Source organism: Anguilla anguilla, chromosome 2 (assembly GCF_013347855.1).
Source record: "Anguilla anguilla isolate fAngAng1 chromosome 2, fAngAng1.pri, whole genome shotgun sequence".
NCBI classification, from domain to species: domain Eukaryota; kingdom Metazoa; phylum Chordata; class Actinopteri; order Anguilliformes; family Anguillidae; genus Anguilla; species Anguilla anguilla.
Window position 1 is genome coordinate 47,445,742 of NC_049202.1, and position 17,386 is coordinate 47,463,127.

General features: G+C 45.6%; 1 protein-coding gene across 1 annotated transcript in view; it reads left to right on the forward strand.

The window, feature by feature from the left end:
- rnf216 (ring finger protein 216) overlaps positions 1 to 12,128 on the forward strand; it is a 28,820-nt gene extending 16,692 nt beyond the window's left edge. Inside the window, exons 14-17 of the mRNA XM_035405776.1 lie at positions 6,323 to 6,420; positions 7,106 to 7,328; positions 10,301 to 10,370; positions 10,475 to 12,128. Of these exons, the coding sequence (XP_035261667.1) occupies positions 6,323 to 6,420; positions 7,106 to 7,328; positions 10,301 to 10,370; positions 10,475 to 10,821 (738 nt within the window). The 3' untranslated portion in view covers positions 10,822 to 12,128. The remainder of the gene's footprint in view (positions 1 to 6,322; positions 6,421 to 7,105; positions 7,329 to 10,300; positions 10,371 to 10,474) is intronic.
- Positions 12,129 to 17,386: the final 5,258 nt, after the last annotated feature.

Consider the following 17,386-nt stretch of genomic DNA (forward strand, 5'->3'; position numbering starts at 1 on the left):
ACAAAGCCTGTATTAACTAGTAAGCAAGTGACTTTCCTCATTTATCCTCATTACAAACTGCCTGCTTCTAGTGAGACTACTTAAGTTACTTTCCACTAAAATACTTTTAGCAGTTTTTTTTTCTTTTAAATGCCTTGAAAGGTGATCTGTTAATAGTTTCATTGGTACTAAGTGTGTCGGGTTTAAACTGGCTTTAGTTTGTGGACTGTAGGAATCGTCTGCTGTCCTGCAGTGCGCTACAAGAGCCACGCACAGCCTATGAATCTTGAATCTAAAAGATGGTAAAGAAATACCCATGTAGTTACACAGTGTAATGTTCATTTAGTCATTGTATGCATCTGGGGTCTTGGGGCCTCAGTGTCTGCATGATTTTGTAGGTTCCTTTCAGTCAGCTTGAAATTAATTGTGTAAACAAGGTTTACAGACACTCTAGCCAATCAGTGGCTTAAATGAATCGATTAAGTGCGGGAACACACCAAAAATCAGCAGATAACCCAAAATCAGAGAGTATTGTATAGTTTGTATATTCTTGTCTCTTGCTCTGTAGTCAGTGTCCTCTAGGTGGCAGTAGTGATCCACCATCTGTCCTGTTTTACTGGACCTTCTTTCCACAGATGTCATTGATTCGATAATTCCCCCACCCATCACACATTAGACACAGAAAGAATGAAGAATTCATATCTTTGAAAAAGTCCTCTCAAAGACCCCTCTCTGGCAGTAATGTAATTAATGATGAAGAGAGCCTGCAATAAGTTGCTTTTCCTGAAGGGGTTTTCCACTTTGCTTTTCGTGTGGCCGGCTGAGAATGGTGAAGAAATCCAGAGCAGTGTGGTACGATTTCATAATCTGACCTACTTTCGCACCCCCCTCCCCTTTTCCTGACTTCTGCTCTTCACGCTCCTGCCTTCTTTATGCTCCAGCTGTAGCCGGGCAGCGTCCGTCAGCAGAACGCCAGCCCTCTCCTTGCTTTTCGACGCTGAGCAAAATGGCTCCGCACCCCGCTGCAGTAATGCCCGTTGCTTTGTCACTCGGGCAGAGCTCTTCAGACGGGGCCCCTGCCTGGGAACGGCCGGAGGGTGTTTTCCGAGCTGAAATCCGGTAACGCTGAACGGGCCGGCGCGGTTGGCTCTCCTGCTTTTACGCTGAACTGGATTAGGGTGGAGGCGAGAGGCCGTAGTCAGCGGAGGAGAGAAACGCGATCTGCCCGTTTGCCGAGGAAGAAGTGGCTTTGGATCTGGGGAAAGTGGTGTTAATAATGAATAGAATGTGTGCCTCCCTCCGCTCTCCCCGGCTCAACCCAACAGCTTGTGCTGCTGAGAAGCTGAAAGGTCAGTTTGGCCCCTGAGAGAGGCGCATATCAGTGTGTCAGCACAACAAATAACAAAGACACCACAGAGGCCTGGGCTCCCCCACCCCCACCCCTGCCTGCTCATTGTAAGCATAGTTATAGCTCCCAGCACCAACAGACCTACAGACAGCCAACATCTGGTTGGGGAGGGAATAGTAATTTGGTGAAATCACTGTTCCGGACAGTGTAATGGATGGGTCACGCTGCAAGAGGCCTTCTCCACCCATTTCTGGCATGAAACCCCCTTACACCCCCCCCCCCCCCCCCCCCCCCCCGTTGTTCCCCCTCTCCCCCCCTCCTCCAGACTGTGCTGCTCCTCGCTCTGCTCTTCATGACAGGCTGCCATTATTCTCCGCTCATAAGGAGTCTTACAGAGAGCCTTCAGGCCTAATGTAGAAACGCTGCTCTTGCTCTAAAGTTCTCTGGGTTTTCCTTGCTCTAAATGCAGTGTGTCCTGTCCTGTGGTGGTTAAGGAATGTTACACACTTGACCAGCTTTGGCTTTTTTGGACCTGTGTCAGTGAGAACCACCACAGGGCTCTCAGCTGGGTTCACATTCATTAAATTCCATAGTTTGATTGCTTAGTTTCCCAGTCTTCCGAAATGGCAGCTGATTCTGTATCTTTTGGGGTGTAGGTCTCTAGGGTATAGGCTGCTCGTAGTAGGAATTCTTGCGTGCCACTATGAAAGGGTTTTCCCACAACCTAGAAGTCCTCCCCAGAGATGATGAAAGATTACTATGTTATATTTCTGTAAACAGCCTGCCAGTGCTGCCAATCATAGCGTGTTCCATTTTACTTTACAGTCTCCTCTTTTACTTTAATGAATTGGAAACTGTTTGTTAGGTGAATAGACCTACCAGTCTACTCAGTAATGTGGCTTCTGTTCCATCAACAGCACATGCAGTGTAGAGAAGGGCTTTCCTCCTTCATTAGATGAGGCTGTTGGAGCTGTGCTGGGACCCTTCAGTGCATGCAGGATCCTGTCAGTAGGGGGAGCTGTTGAAGAAGCCTCAGCACGCTCGGCGCCGGCCGCCGCCCCTCGGCACCCACGATGCATCTGACTTCTTCTGCCTTATAAGGGCAGCTGCAGCCCCTGCTTGGACTGGAGGGAGAAGAGAGGAGAGGCTCTCTCTCTTTCTCTCTCTCTCTCTCTCTCTCTCTCAGTAGGGAGATCAGCAGCACACAAGCAAGGGCCAGTCGTCCAAACTGCTTTTCATAATACAGACTGTCCTTTTGTTTTCCTGTTTAGACATAGCTCGCCATTAACGGGTATTTTCGTCCTTGAGCTCCTTTACAGAAAGGAAACGCAAAATGCATCTGCAGCCACTGTTCCTGTAACTGTGGTCCTGTGCTGGGCCCAGTTCCCGGCTGGCTCGTTCTCTCAGCCATGTTATTGATTGGCATTTTAAATGGCGGCGCTGGCTGTCTCCTCATGCACTTACACCCTTCTGCTCACTTATTTATGATGATAACACACCCACAGATAAGACTGAGCTCAGGCCTTTCCTCTGCTGTAGTAAGTGTTGCGTTCAACTGTTTCCTTGGGTTAGGGTTAGGGTTAGGGTTAGCCTTAATGGGCACTTCTGAATGCCCCCCCGTCTGTGATCCTGGTCTGAATTGCATGCCGGTAGTAAAATCGGACATATTGTCAGTTGGTTTAGTGACGTAGGGCATTATTCTGGTTGTTGCACTGAAAAGTAGGGCTATAAATGGCATTTTGATGTTTTCTGGATAAGGCTTCTCTAAATGTCTGAGGTCCATCATTCTTTACAAAGCAGCAGAATTTGCATCAGATTTTTTTTTTTTTTTTTTTTTTTTTTTTTAACTTTCTCTTCAGTTCAGGAGATCACAGATACAACTTTAAAGTTCCATCTTAATTTTGTTGTGTGCTGTTGAAGCCATTATATTGAAACGTGTCAGTGTTGCTTCCTCAGTGGTCAAATCCATTTCTTCCTTTTAAACTGTCGGTGACATCACCTGTGCAGAAGTGTATGCTTCAAGTAAAATTTCCACTGTGACTGTACTGCAGATGTTCCTGTTTTAACAAATTGTTAAATCCTTAACTGTAGACTCATTCCTTTCTCATGGATTCCCCTCCACAGGATTCTGAAGGCATTTTGACAGAGCTTTTCCATCCTGCATTGGTTTTGGGTTAAGTACTAAACTGGGCTCAGATATCAAACAAGCAATATATTGTTTTAAATGCAATTACATTGTTGTACTTAATAGGTGCGTGTGTGTGCATGGTTGGCAGTATATTAAAGTTGTGGCCAAAAAGTTGTTTTTTCTGGTAAACTTTTGCCCTTTTCTGGGCATTTGTGTGTTTTAGAAGCCATTTTAAGAGCTGAGCCAGAGCTTTCTTTTTCACACTCCTGACTAAAACTCATTTTTTTGTATTCTCTGGAACCATCTGTGTGCACCAGCATGTGAGCACAGAGCTGAGCGGTCTGAATTTGAACTTGACCCACTTTTGGAGAAACTCCCCGGTGGCCCTGGCGGGGAGATGTCGATGGTCCACACCGTTCGACTTCCCCCCTCACATCCGAAAAGGGCAGAGAGACGGGGATGTTTCTGTCAGATCATCTTTCTCTTCTGCGTGAGACTTTGTCCTGTCCTGGCTTCCTTTTGACCTTTTAAAAATATATGGGTGTGGATGGGTGTTTCCCCTTCAGAACATTTTCAGTTCCGTCCAGTGTAGCTGGAGTTCTCTGTCTACTGAGCTACTCCACTCTGCAGAATATACAAGCAGTGCTGAGTGTTCGAGCGATGGAGTGAGGAACTTGTCAGGATGAAATATTGATTTCTCATCCTCTGAGAAATGTGTTTTCAAGGTCGACCCACGGAGAAGTGGGGGTGGAAATTTCTGGGTTCCCCCCCAAGAGTCCAAACCACAGAACTGTTCTGTGATTCAGGCCCAGCTCTGCCTTTGTGTGGGTAATGTTGGAGAGAGCCTGAGGGGTGTGGCTGATGATGTCATAGAACTAAGGGATGTGATTCACCCACACAGAGACAGTTGGGGGCAGGGAGGGTGGGGGGGGGGAGGGGGCTGTGGCTGTTTTCGTCCTCTCACTGCGAGAACAGGCTGCCCTTTTTGCATTCATGGCGCATCCTCCTTGGCATTATACAGCTGAGGAGGGCCCATTTCATTATTGCGGATTTGAATTGCCAAAGCGTGATATCCATAAGCCATGTCATGTTTGATTTACAGTGTTCATTAGTGCAGACGCATACGGCTGCTCTGTGGCTTCCTGCCGGTTCCTGTGTTGCCGCTAGGGTGCAATCTTTCACCAGCTTCCCAGCCAGCCGGGTCCTCCTCCTTTTACAATTCTCTCCACCCACCACCCTCCTCTCACTGCCTAGCGTTTGTACTGGGCCCATCTCCTCTGCATGAAGCACTTTTTAGTGGGATATTTGTCACTGTGCAGTTATGGTGATTACTCTGCTTAAATTCTCAATTCTCACTTCCTTTCTTTTGGCCCCTCTTTAATCATGTTAGTGTCATTGTGTTGACCTTTTAAAAAAAAAAAAAAAAAAAAAAACTCATGCATATTTTAAACATTGATTAGATACATCCACTCAAAGGACAAGTGAACAGTAATTATGTATGTGACTCCTGCCCACGCTTCCTCCCATAGGCCTACAGAACATACGGTGTGGCATTTGCATTCGTAGACACGTGCCATCCAGAGCAGAGGAAATCTAGGACCAATGACGGGTGCTTTTTTTTTAGCGTCTGTTTACCTTGTTGTGACTCTTTTGTCCCAATTCATGAATATTTACCATCATCTTTAAATATTTATCCAAAACCATTTACCGGGTGCCTGTTGCCAGGTGACTTGCAGTTGTGTGATTAACGAGCTCTCGGCCTGCGTGATGGATGCCTGTTTGCGTGCGGCTCTGAGCGGGCTGCTCCTGCCCGCGGTGGCGTCTGGTGAGCCGGGGGAGAGGGAGGAGCGGGCTGGTCCCGTGTGCTGCCGGGAGGCATGAAATGGCAGCTGCCTGCGCAGATCTCCTGCGTTTGATACCTGCCAGTGGCCGGGCTCTCCCGGGGACGTAATGGGCACAGATGTCCCGAACGGCGAGATGAAAGGGGCGCGGGGACCCCGCGCGCTGACACCGCGCGAATGGAAAACGCCGTTCCTAGGCAACCGGGCAGCTGGCGACTCGCTGGAGGAGGCGCTGGATCGCGCTCCGGACGGCAGGTCTGAAAGGGTTTGGCGGCGGCGGGGAGCAGACACCAAGCGCCGCGGCCCCTGTGTAGCCTTTTGTTTCCGCGGGCGAGCGGGTCGTCGCGCCCCGGCACTGAGGGTTCGCGGCGGAAGGTCGCGGGTCCGAGCAGTTGGCCCTCGACCGGGCGTCCTCACAGAAGCGGCAGTGTCCTTTTGTGCGGGTCTGTGCCCATCAGGATTTCGGGGACGGCTTTATTGCGAATCCCTCGTAAATCTGACCGCGTGCGGACAGCGGTGCAGTGCATCTCTGCTGTCCAGGCCTATTAGCACTCTGCCCGAGGGCCTCCCAGAGCTACTGCAGGCCTGAGCCTGCTAACGCACACGCTCATTCACACGCTTTCCTGTGCGCTGTGTGCCCTGCACCTTATTGGGGGAGGGAGGGAGTGAGGGGTAATTATGTGCTCATCTCTGCACATCCCTTTTTCTTTTCAGCCTCAGGGCGTGTGGGGTTACCCCAGATCAGTGTGTGATGCTGCATAGGTCTGTGTGTGCTAATGGCTCCCCAGCCCCAGCCCAGGGCTACAGACGGCCCCACCTGCACAGCTGTCTCACTACAGACCATGATGCAGGAGATCCGGCCTGTTCAAAAACGCTGAGCTCTCAACCGGAGGGGGATAGCGGTACGAGGCGCACGCTCGGGCAGAAAGCGCGCGCTTGTTGTGGGTGAATGCGCTTTTCCTTGAGATTGACAGAACGTGCTCCTTTATTATTCAAACCCCTTCCTCCCTCCCTTCTTCCCCTCAGGAGACCTGTCGGAAGTGCCACTTCCTGTGGAAGGAACATGCGGGCAAGACGTGTGAGCAGGTGATGGAGCAGGACGAGGTCCGCATCAGGGTTGCGTTGTAAGTGCCCATTTTAAGAGCTTTCTTTTGACTACAGAGACATTTCGGTTGCTATTTCAGCACATGTATTATTTATACGTTTCTCAGGGCATTGCTATGTCGGCTGTAGACGTTTAAGTGGTGGGTGGGTTAATTAAGCTTGCTGACACTGCCCGAGCCAAGAATTTCATTCATGAGGTTGCGGTCATTATTCTTCCAGTTAGCTATCATCTGTGGTGAGGAGTTGCGTTGTGCGCAGCAGTTTTATGTAATGGGTGCACAGTGTCCAGCTGAGGAGATGAAGAGCGATCAAGCATCCCACGTAGAAAAGAACATGAAGTTTCCTGTACGAGATGAGTTTCCAGTCTGAACAGGAAGTGGGCCCGATGACCGACTTCCTGTATCTGGATGAGCCTTGCCTGAGGATGCAGCTGCCACAAGGCCCAGATCCTGTTTTCTCTGGGCTCGTTGCACCTTCTTTGCTTCCTCCTAGCAAGGCAGGAAAGACTCTGCTTGCCACAATGCAGGGCTGTTAAAGTCATTCAGCAGCACGCCAGCCTCAGGACTTACACACACATCCTGTTAAAGGGCGGCCGCTAAGCCCGCCGTCTGAACCGAATAACCGATCGCTCTGGCGGTTGAAACTCTTTTCCGTGGTCCGGCGAATGCCCGCTAGCCCGTTTCCCGCCCTGTGTGTGTGTTGCAGCGAGGAGAAGATGACGGCAGCCCGGGTGAGGAAGTGTCACAGCTGCGGGATGGGCCTGGTCAAGTCGGAGGGCTGCAACCGGATGTCCTGTCGCTGCGGGGCCTTCATGTGCTACCTGTGCCGGCAGCCCATCAGCGGCTACGACCACTTCTGCCAGCACGCCCGCACCCCCGGTGCGGACTGCCGACACTGCAAGAAGTGCTCCCTGTGGTCGGACCCCACGGTAAGCGAGGGGGGCCCGGTGCCTTATTTTTACCCCAGTAAAATGGCTACCCCAGTACACTGCCACTGGTCACTGATTCCCATGAGCAGACAGGCATCATTATGGATTGGCACCCCTCCTGAACCAGTTTAGAACCACAGAGTGTCCACAAGCCCCAAAAATTGAAAGGGTAAGTGGGTACTTATTTGCTCTCCTTATAAATAAATCCTCAAAATGTATATATTTAGTATAAAGAGGATATCACAGTAATCTATTGTTATTGCATTTTATTTATGGTTTCTAGACATCTTACTTGCCACATCCTGCATCCGAAACACGTCTCTCTTGACTCTCTAGTGCGATGGCATTGCCCAAAATTCCTCACAGTTTAGTTTCTGTTGGTTGTGGGTTGGACGTCTGCGGGTGGTGCTCATGGGATATGAGGGCAGGTAACCCAGCCACCTTTTCACCTTTCAGTTAAACTGAAAGGTGCCCAACCTGTGAGTTAATGTGCTTACTCATCCTGTTCCAGTGGTGTAGTGTGTGGAGCTACTATAGCCTCATTTTGGATGGTATTGTGTGCAGTGTTTTTCCCTCAAGCACCCTGTGCAGTGGGCACATTCCTGTCTCCTGGAAGCAGCATCCTCTAAAGCAGTGTGATTGCTCTGCTGAGCTTCGGGTGTCAAAGGGCACAGACAGTGCTTCTCGTGTGTGCTGGCAGCTTTTGATTGGCTTTCAAATTACTGAGTGTGTGTCACTCAGAAGGAAGTATTAAATACCCCTGCTTTACTGGGCGTGCATGATTATAGTTTGGTACTCTCTCAGTCTTTTGAAAGCTTGATGTGGATTGGTTGCCTGACGGTGGTAATGTTACGCCTGTGTGAGTTTGTTGTAATTGAAAGCCCAATGACAGTAATTTACCCTTTTGTTGAGACCCATATTCTGTTAGCTTCCTTAACTGGAGCGCATCACTCCTCTCAGGTTTCCATTTGTATTGGCAGATGCCCCCCTCATATGTACAATCAATTTGAACAGCAGATCCACATTTTGAGCTGTTGTGGGTGGAATGAAAGAATGAAAAATTGATGCGTCGATGTATTGCGATGCGAACGTCACATTTCAGTTGTATTGATGTGTCCTGTATGAATTGATTCGTATCACGATATCACGTTTATTTACATACCGAACTTACTCAGGCAGATTGTGGCATTGAAGTTGATAGCATTCAACACTTGCTAACTTTTATGCTCCCAATTAGGGTACTAGGTTACTGTAGGATAGCCATTGTTGGGGTAGCTATTCTGAAAGTTTATCAACCGATTACTGGACACTGGGAGTAGTCAAGATTGCAGCACAGCTACCAGTGAGAGGAAAGTAGGTAACTAAACTAAAGCTTCTTTTGAAACGTAGTTAACTACATGGAAGCTACTTCATTGGCGGAGGGGAACTATGGTCACCTATGGCCCATGCCAGATGTAGGTTAGCACTACTGTTTCCTCTGAGCCTCTTTCCCATATGTTCTGCAATTATATAAAAATACAAGTTGGCAATTAATTTAGTTGCATGCTTTCTCAAGTAGATAGCTTGGGGAGAAATGTTCTTGAGTTCACATGAACTTCTGTTGTTCTGTTTAATATTAGCTAACCTGACACATTTCTGCCGTTCGCTTGTTCATGATTGCTTGAGTCCAAATGACAAACTTACCCAGCTAAAACCAGTTAAGAGCAGTCCATTCCTTTGCCAAAACTTAGCTGAGAATCCCACTCCCCTAGTGACACAGTTTGTCTATTAAAATGCTAACAAAACGTGCCTTGACTTACTAAATAACCTAGCAGCCAGCTACCTTCATCCCATGGGGATGGTGCTGCAGACTGCAGAGGGAAAGAATCCAGGCTGGAAGCACTCTCTGCACGCATTGATTTTTACAGGACCTTCCTTTCACGCCAAGTGGCAGACAGTGTTCCACATTCCAAATCGAGACCGTTGCACGGAGCTATATGCCCTTTCTTTCCCCCAGTTTAAATTTTTAAACCGTTTAACCCAGGGCGAAAAAACAAGGTAATGTCCACACCAACTTGTAATGAATTTTACCAAACAAAATATTTGTGGAGGGGATTTAGCGGGCCAGAAAATATTTCTGGAGGGCCAGCGGTTGCTGACCTGCTGTTATTAAACGTCATTGCTTTCACAATAAGAAGTCCCTTAGAAGATCTGCTGCTCACTGACTTACTAAAGTGAATAACCTGAATTTCTTCTTCCTTCAATGACAATTTTTCTAAGAGGTTTAACAAAGTTCAGGAGATTCAATCTTTTTTTTTTTTAAAGTCTTCCAGAGAATTTTGAAGGCCATAGATTAGAACAGTATACGGGAAAAGCATGGTTTAATTTTGGATTTGGTGTGCTTCATAAGCTAACGGGTTATTCTTTAGGTACTGTAGTGTGGACAAAGAGGACTGCATGTGTGACTGAAGGAGGGCAAAGCCCTTTCTCTGTCTCTGGGTCTGTGCGTAATTGAGCCTGCAGTGATGAATGGAACACCCCCGTTCCATGTTTGTCCTGGCTCGAGTCCCATTGCTTCCCTCTTCCCATATGTCCTGTAATCTCCTCCAGGGCACTCAGGCCGGCCTTCTGGCAAGGCAGCAGTTAGCAGCCGAATGCAGCCAGCGCTCCAGTCATCTGGCAGCCATTAGAATGTGTTTGCAAGTTGTAATGCTACAGTTTGAAGTTGCACAACAAGGGCAGAGTGAGGGATCTTGAATGGAACTTAAGTTTGACTGGAAAAGGGCCATGGCTGACTTTGGCTAGAAGTTGTTTTGTTGCATTTTGTTTTTCTTGTTTTTCTTTTTGCCCCTTCTAAAGTAGACTTTAAATTTTTAGACTTTTTTTAGAGATTGTTCTCATGGCCTCATTCTGTTCGCCAATTGCCTTTGTGGGTGTGAGTATTACTGTTCTGTAGGAGTCTTTACTGAGGGTATGTTGTTTCTGTTGTACAGCAAGATGATGAACGGCTCATTGGGGAACTCCAGAAGGAGGCTGAAGAAGAACTGCTAAAGAAGAACTCAGGTAAGGGTATGGGTTGCTTCAGAAGATCCCTCGGTGGCGATAATAACTGTAGATGTAGTAATAACTGTATTTTGGTTCTCACCCTTCCCTTTTCCTCCTTGCAGGGAAAAAGAGAAAGCAGGTGGGCCCTCCTCCGGAGCCCACCCAGCCGAAGGTGCCCTGTCTGGCCGCTCCAGGAGACCGGGGCCAGGCAGACCAGGCCGCTCCCCCCCACGGCCTACACCCGCTCCTGCTGGTGCCCCCACAGATGATGCTGCCCCACCTCCACCACCAGCCCCTCCACGTTCGGCCCATTCCCGCCCCCTACGTCCCCCCGCCACGGGACCCCGCCATGAACCTAAATGCCGCCATGAACCTAAACCCCCTCATTAACTTGAACCCGCCCATGAACGATGACTTCAATATACCCATGCATTTTGGACCAGCGCTCAACTTCTACAGACCTCGTTGATGTCCTCCGCCTGAATTCCATGGAATTCTTCTATATCACACTTTTTTAAAGAAAAAAAAAAAGAGAAAATATTAAAAAATCAGCTTTTTAAATTGGGTACAGTCATGTGTATGGATATCCACCCTTTGCTTTCACAGTTGGGAGCTCTTCGCGGGATAATTTTCTTGGTTTTACAGGTTGCTCTCATCGTGTCACTGCAATTCCATCAGGCGTTCACTTGCCAAAACTGTATTTTACTTAACACGGTCTTGCGGCCCGCTTAGAGAGTTTCTACTAGTTTTGTCACTCGAGAGAGAATGGTTGGTTTCCCTGTCACAGTCCTGAGAATTGGTTTAATGTTTTTACGTTGATTTTTTTTCCCTACCATCATTCATCTCCTTTGCCAAGTGTAGTGACCATTTACTGTCTTGCATTGCTCACTTTTCAGGCTGCGAGCAATGCCAAAAACTGGTACAAACTATTCAAGTTGGGCACTTATCTACCCAGGTTCAGTCTTGTCTCTGTAAAATATGTTTGGCTTCTGTCCCCTGTTCTGAGTGTATGGGCAGTTTATATGGGTCTTAAGACTGCTGGATCATGGCTGTCCAGAAACCAGGTTGAGTAGCTCTGCAGTAGTTACCCCAGTAACTGCAGTCCAAACCACTGTGTTACAGAATGCCTGACCTGTGCGTGTGCGTTTGTGTGGGCGCTTGCGTGTGCCAACGTCTGACCAGGCGTGTGCGGTGCTGAGCGAGCTCTGTTGTGGTATAGTGCCATGCGAGTTGATTGGAGAGGAAGAGGAAAGTATAGCTGAGCTGTACGCCTCAGTCTTCCTATGTGTGGAGAAGCCCCATCGAGCCCTGTAGTGTGCGTGACAGGGAGATAAAACAGCGACTGGTCCAATCCAGCGGACCATTCCATTCATTTTAAGCACCTTAGGAGTTCAGGGGTTTTTTCCATTTTGTTTAATCCTGTGTAGAGTTGTAAGTGCTTGTGAGTACAGGGGAAGTTTTGCGAAACTGGAAAATGTATGTGCGTTTAAGAGTCCATTGCGTTTTATTTGTATTTGGTGCCCCTGCTGTTTTAACTCCTTTCCCTCCAGGTCTTGAACAGAAAAGAAGAGGCTTGCCCTTGAGAACCTAAATACAAATCGAGTGCCTGCAGTCTCTTTGCCAGTCTTTGCTGTCAGGTGAAAAGCACAATTCATTTAAGTGTGTATTTGGTAGGGGGACAGACCGTATTGGAGGAGAAAGATCCTGTTATTAAAAATGAGTGAATGATTGTTTAATAGTTGTTCAATAAAAAATAAAAAATATATATGGATGAAATCGGCTAACAGGCACTTTAATTCATGAAATATCAGTATTGCTATTACATGCAGTAAGAACATTTCTTCTGAAGGAATTTTATTTGAACCAAATCTGCATTCCTTATACGCATGTGATTGCAATGAGCAGGGGGTTTGTGTATGTTCGAGAAGTGTTTTTTGTGATTCATTATTCTGAAATCAGGCAGTCCTCAGCTTTCTTACAACCTACACACATCCTAGAAAATGACATTTATCAGAGTACTGCTGGCCAATCACTGGGTAGTGAAAGTGGGGATATTAGCATATTTTCCTTCGTCTTCTGTAGACCACATCTGCTGAACAAAGCAGGTTTGGCCCCCATTCTTGCGTTTTTAGTTTGGCCTTGAGCTCCAAGAGGGAGAGGGTTTAAATAAGGCAATGGACATTTGTTCCTAATTGAGGAAATTCCAACCAGAGACATGTGAGAAGGACTGAATCAAGTAATGTGCTTGTTCCTGGTGGCTCTATGAATCTCCAGCAGCTGTTTCAGAATTTTAAACTGCATGATGTCATGTTGAAGCTATTAATCCTTCCTGTTCCCATATAATTCAGAGATGTGTTTTGTCTCACTAGACGTTGTTTTGAAATGCTCTGTTCTGCTTTCAGGGTGAGAGCAGTCGATTCCTAAGGCCTGTTCCTGTGTTTCTCTGTCTTTGTCTGTGAAGTTGGATTTGGGGCTGTCCTGTTCTACTGTGTCTGCTGTGATGTCATCAGTGGGGGAGGTGCTGTGTGTCAGGCCACTGGTGGAACAAGGAGGGTGGGAATGGGGGCTAGTTGCTTTGTAGCGAGTGCTTACTATAGCACCTGGAACATTAGACACTAGAGCAGTACTACTGACTTGCAGCCTTCTGAATGCTTGAATATTCATTAAGAACTAGGATATGTGGGCGTCCTCAATAATTAATGGCCTGCAGTAACACAAGGCGCAGGATCTTTAATCACTGCACTCATGTTTAGTCTTGGTTTCAGCATGCAATCCCTACTGTTCTGGCTCCTTTTTTGAGGAGTGTCTTAGGATGTGACTACAGGGGCTCTTTTTCTGTTACCATTGCGTGCGCTTGATGCTCTCCTGCCGCTCAGGAAAAGGGTTGGTGCTGCTCATGTGTTTCCTTTGTGTCTGTGTGGCAGTGGCCATGTTCCCACAGAGAACCAGCTCAGCTGTCCAGCCACAGGAGCCAAAGGCAGGGCTGCTGCCTGTTGGCTCTGGCCATGCGTGCCAGCACTGCCAGCAAGTCTTTCCCCTCTGTTAGCAAGCTCTTCAGTTACTCCATTGTTTGGGCTGGACTGTCCAGACCACTGCCCTCCACCAAGACTGGCTGCAGCATTGGGGATGATTAGAAGTCTGAAATGATTCCGTTTTAAAGTGCCTCAGTATACTCCTTGTGCAGTAGTGAGAGGTACCTTGTCACTGGCTCTACATGTGGTATTGCATAATTCTGCCAGTATATATATATATATATATATAGGTGTGTTGGCTCCCTGGTGATCTCATATGTTTATGTGGTTAAAGAACTGCTTCAGTTGCATAAACATTTGTTTGAAATTGCTGTCCAAAACCTTTATGAATTCAAGATGGCTAGCTGTGCAGTTCTTTCCGTAATAGTAGAGTGTGGTGTGTTTTTAGCCTGGGTCTATTGACTACAGTAACGACAATGCAATTCCCAAGAAAACAGACATGCCCTGCCTTGTATTTCTTATTCCTCATCATTGTTACTGCAGTTTTTTTCTTTTTTTTTTTTTTTTTTTTTTTTTAGAAAATGGCAGTGGTCATGTTAGTGATGAGTACCTTGCTATTTTTTACTTTGCTAGTTAAATGTGTAATTAAGCAGCACAGTTTGTATCCCTACGGGTGATGGGCCCTCTCAGAACACAAGGTGGATGAAGTCTGTCCTGTTCATTTGGTGCTCTGACTTTTTTTTTCCCCTTTTTCTTTTGGGCTTGCCCACAGTGGCTTTTGTTTGAGCCCCTCCTGTAACCCAATCTGAGACCAGCCTAGACTCAACAGTGATGTAGAGCAGTTTGGAACTGTAGACAGGGCCTGCTCTGGTAGATGAGTTTGCCAGCTTCTGTTGCTGTCTGATTCAGTAAAATTACTGCATGCAGTTGGGATGTATTCTCCTGCATGTGCTCAAGACTTCTCCATCTGTACAGTCAGTTCTTCTGGCATTATTTCAACAGGCGGGGAATTCTATAGAGAAGTTTTTTTTGTTTTTTTTAGTCTTTTTGTATTTTTCTTGTAGTGACTGCTCAGATTGGGTGTTCAGTAGGTTAAGCTTGAGCTGATGAAGTTTACATTTTCAGTTTTGTGTGTAGTTTAATACACATGTCTTCTCAAATAAAATTGTGTAAATCAATTTAAAGATAATTCTGCTAGATTCCAATTACATTTATAAACATGACAATTATCTTGGAAAACTTTCTAGCATGACAGTATTGCTTCTGCAGCAGTAAAGCATTATATATACATATTTATTTTATTTTATAAGATGTGGTCTGAATTTGAACAGCCTTAGCTGTTAAAACTTTTTTTTTTTTTTTTTCTTTTTCTTTTTCTTTTTATTCTCAGCTCAATGTTCTCTTGGATTATTAATATGGGATGTATAGTTTTGTGATGCCTACTCTTGGATTGGCATCCTGCTTCCAGTCAAATGTGGTCTGGTGTGCTATGAAGTTTCATGCCAAGTTTCATGCTCAAGACCCAACGGTGTTGTTGAGCATTTACTAGACTGGGCTGAAAAGCCCTTGTATCATATAAGCTCACACTGACCATCACCTGCCAGACAAAAGACATTTTTAACACCAGGAAGAGGGGGAAGCTCCAGCAGTTTTTAAACGGGAAGGAGGCGTGCTGTTACAAGTCCAGTCTGGCATCTGATAATGGAATGGTGTGAGAACTTCCGTTACCAGGGTTAAGGGGCTATTGTTGAGTTGCTAATTTAGTTGGGGGGTGAGACTGCCGTATTTCCTACAGAGGGGGGGTGACACCAGGGAACTCGTCTTCCTTTGTTCTCTTGGTTTACTTCATGACTTTTAGTTTTATTTTCTTATATAAAGGTCTAGTTCATGAATTTCAGTGTTTCATTTCCATTTCAGCATGTTGACTTGACTGGACAGAGAATACTACCGAGCTATTTTTCCAGTGTCTTAACTCCGCTTTGTCCTGATAATGTTTATCTTACAGAGCAGAAGACTTACTGCAGTGCCAGCACATCTGCTGCCCTGTAATTGACTTTACACTGTGGGATATCCACTCACAAGTTACACAGTAGATAGTCTGAGCTTGGTGGTGCTGTTTTCAAGCTTCTTTTGTCTTTTCACTTTTTCATATCCTCTTGAAATGAGGAGCCACACATCATGTGACCTTGTCCTTTTGTCCTGGGGCTGCTTTTCCCAAGACCCTCTGTCACTGGAGCCATGCTCAATCTACCAAAGCGTGAATCCTCAGTCTTAATTTTAATCTCTTCCTGGGGTACATGGGGTCAACATGTGACAGCTGCAGCAATCATTATGTTACTGAAGTGAGTAGGAAGTTGTGGGTCATTACATGTAAGACATAATTTAAATATATTATTGCAGTGGATGATGGGGTAAGAATTATATGATGAAAGGGGTTCTTGTGCTCAGCATTCTGTTTGTAATGTGTGAGTGGGGGGAGGGGGTTGGGGACTAAATACATGTTCAGATTAACCTAACATTTAATTTTTTCCCCTAAACCCAGTTTGTGTTCAGTTTTCCTTTTTCCTTATTAAACACTGCCTTTAAACCATTGTTTTCCTCAAAACCATGTCAACATTGCACCAAACACACTCCTATGTGAAATATGGACATGAATGGCCCTTTGAATTTGAGTGGCAGATATCAGTGTTATCGTCTACATGTTCTTAGTTTCCTGTGATTCTGCTCTGCAGGAGTGATGTCCTTCTGTTTTTACAGCACCAGTCTCCCCATGTTATGACTTCTGTCTGGAAACCCACAGGAAACGCTTGGAGCTGCTTGATAATCAGCTTTTCACTTTGGTTTTGAAAGCACTGCTGGTTCAGCTTTGTTTCTGTCCATGCAGTGATATCAACCAGAAAGCCAGAGCATATTTGATAGAGGAAATTCCCAATGTTTATAGGCTGTTAGACTTTTTAACTTAATCTGGTAAAGTCATTATTTGTTTTCACAAGAAAAAAAGGCATCCTGTTTAGGTTTCATTTGGGGCACTATTGATTTTACTGGATTTGTATGAGCATGTGTCAACATCTCTGTTTTCTGTCACTTTTAGGATTGTACTAAAGTATAACGTGCAGTTTTTGAAAACCTCACTTGTCACCACGTGGACATGTAAAACCTTTGAAAAAAATCTCTCTTTTTGCCATCAAGTTTTATTTATTCAGGTGTTCCATTGGCATTTGCATGAATACAAAGAGAGAAGTCACCCTTCAGATAAAATTTTTTTTTTGCTTGTGGTCATGAGGTAGTTTTGAGCTGGTTGTTGAGAGTAGTCCTCAGTAGTGCTGCAGTGATGACTAAGGCTGGACCCATATGCTATTCCATGGAAGCACATCCAGTCAAATGTACATTTCGGAGGTTCTGTGCACTACTGTCTAGTTCTCACATGAATATTATAGCTTGGGTAAACAAAACAATTAAAAAGAATAAATCCCTTTATTTAAATATAAACACATTTTTTACGAGTGTGCATTTCAAATAAAAATATAGATTCACACCCTTAACATCCAAGTCCAAAAACCAATAATGTTATAACTAAGAAATTAGTCCTCATGTCTTGGTTTAGTAAGTTTTTGCATCCGTTTTATTGTGTGGTGGTCAGAAGATGGGAGACGCTTGTCACATCCTCAAATGAACAGACTGCTGAGTAAGTAATACTTTTTAATAAAATGTTTTTTAATTCATTTAAATTGTGTAATTGTGTAAAAAAAATCATCCATTAAGAGAAAATTAATTCATTCATGTTTGGCCTCACTAGAATTAAGGTGGTTTACTTATGACTTGGTTTTCTGTGTGTTTCAGTTCTAACTTCTGAGGAGTACTTGTTTCAGAGTGAAGTAGCACAGTTAGGTCTGACATGCCCCGATTCTCCATTATCATTTCCTAGCACCTTAAAGAACAACAACTTCCATTCTGCCACATTTGCAGAATTCTAGCTCATACTTCAATATTATTTGTATTACCTTGTCATGTGAAGTGAATGATTAAAATTCATGCAATACTCCACAGTTTTAAAGAGCTTGG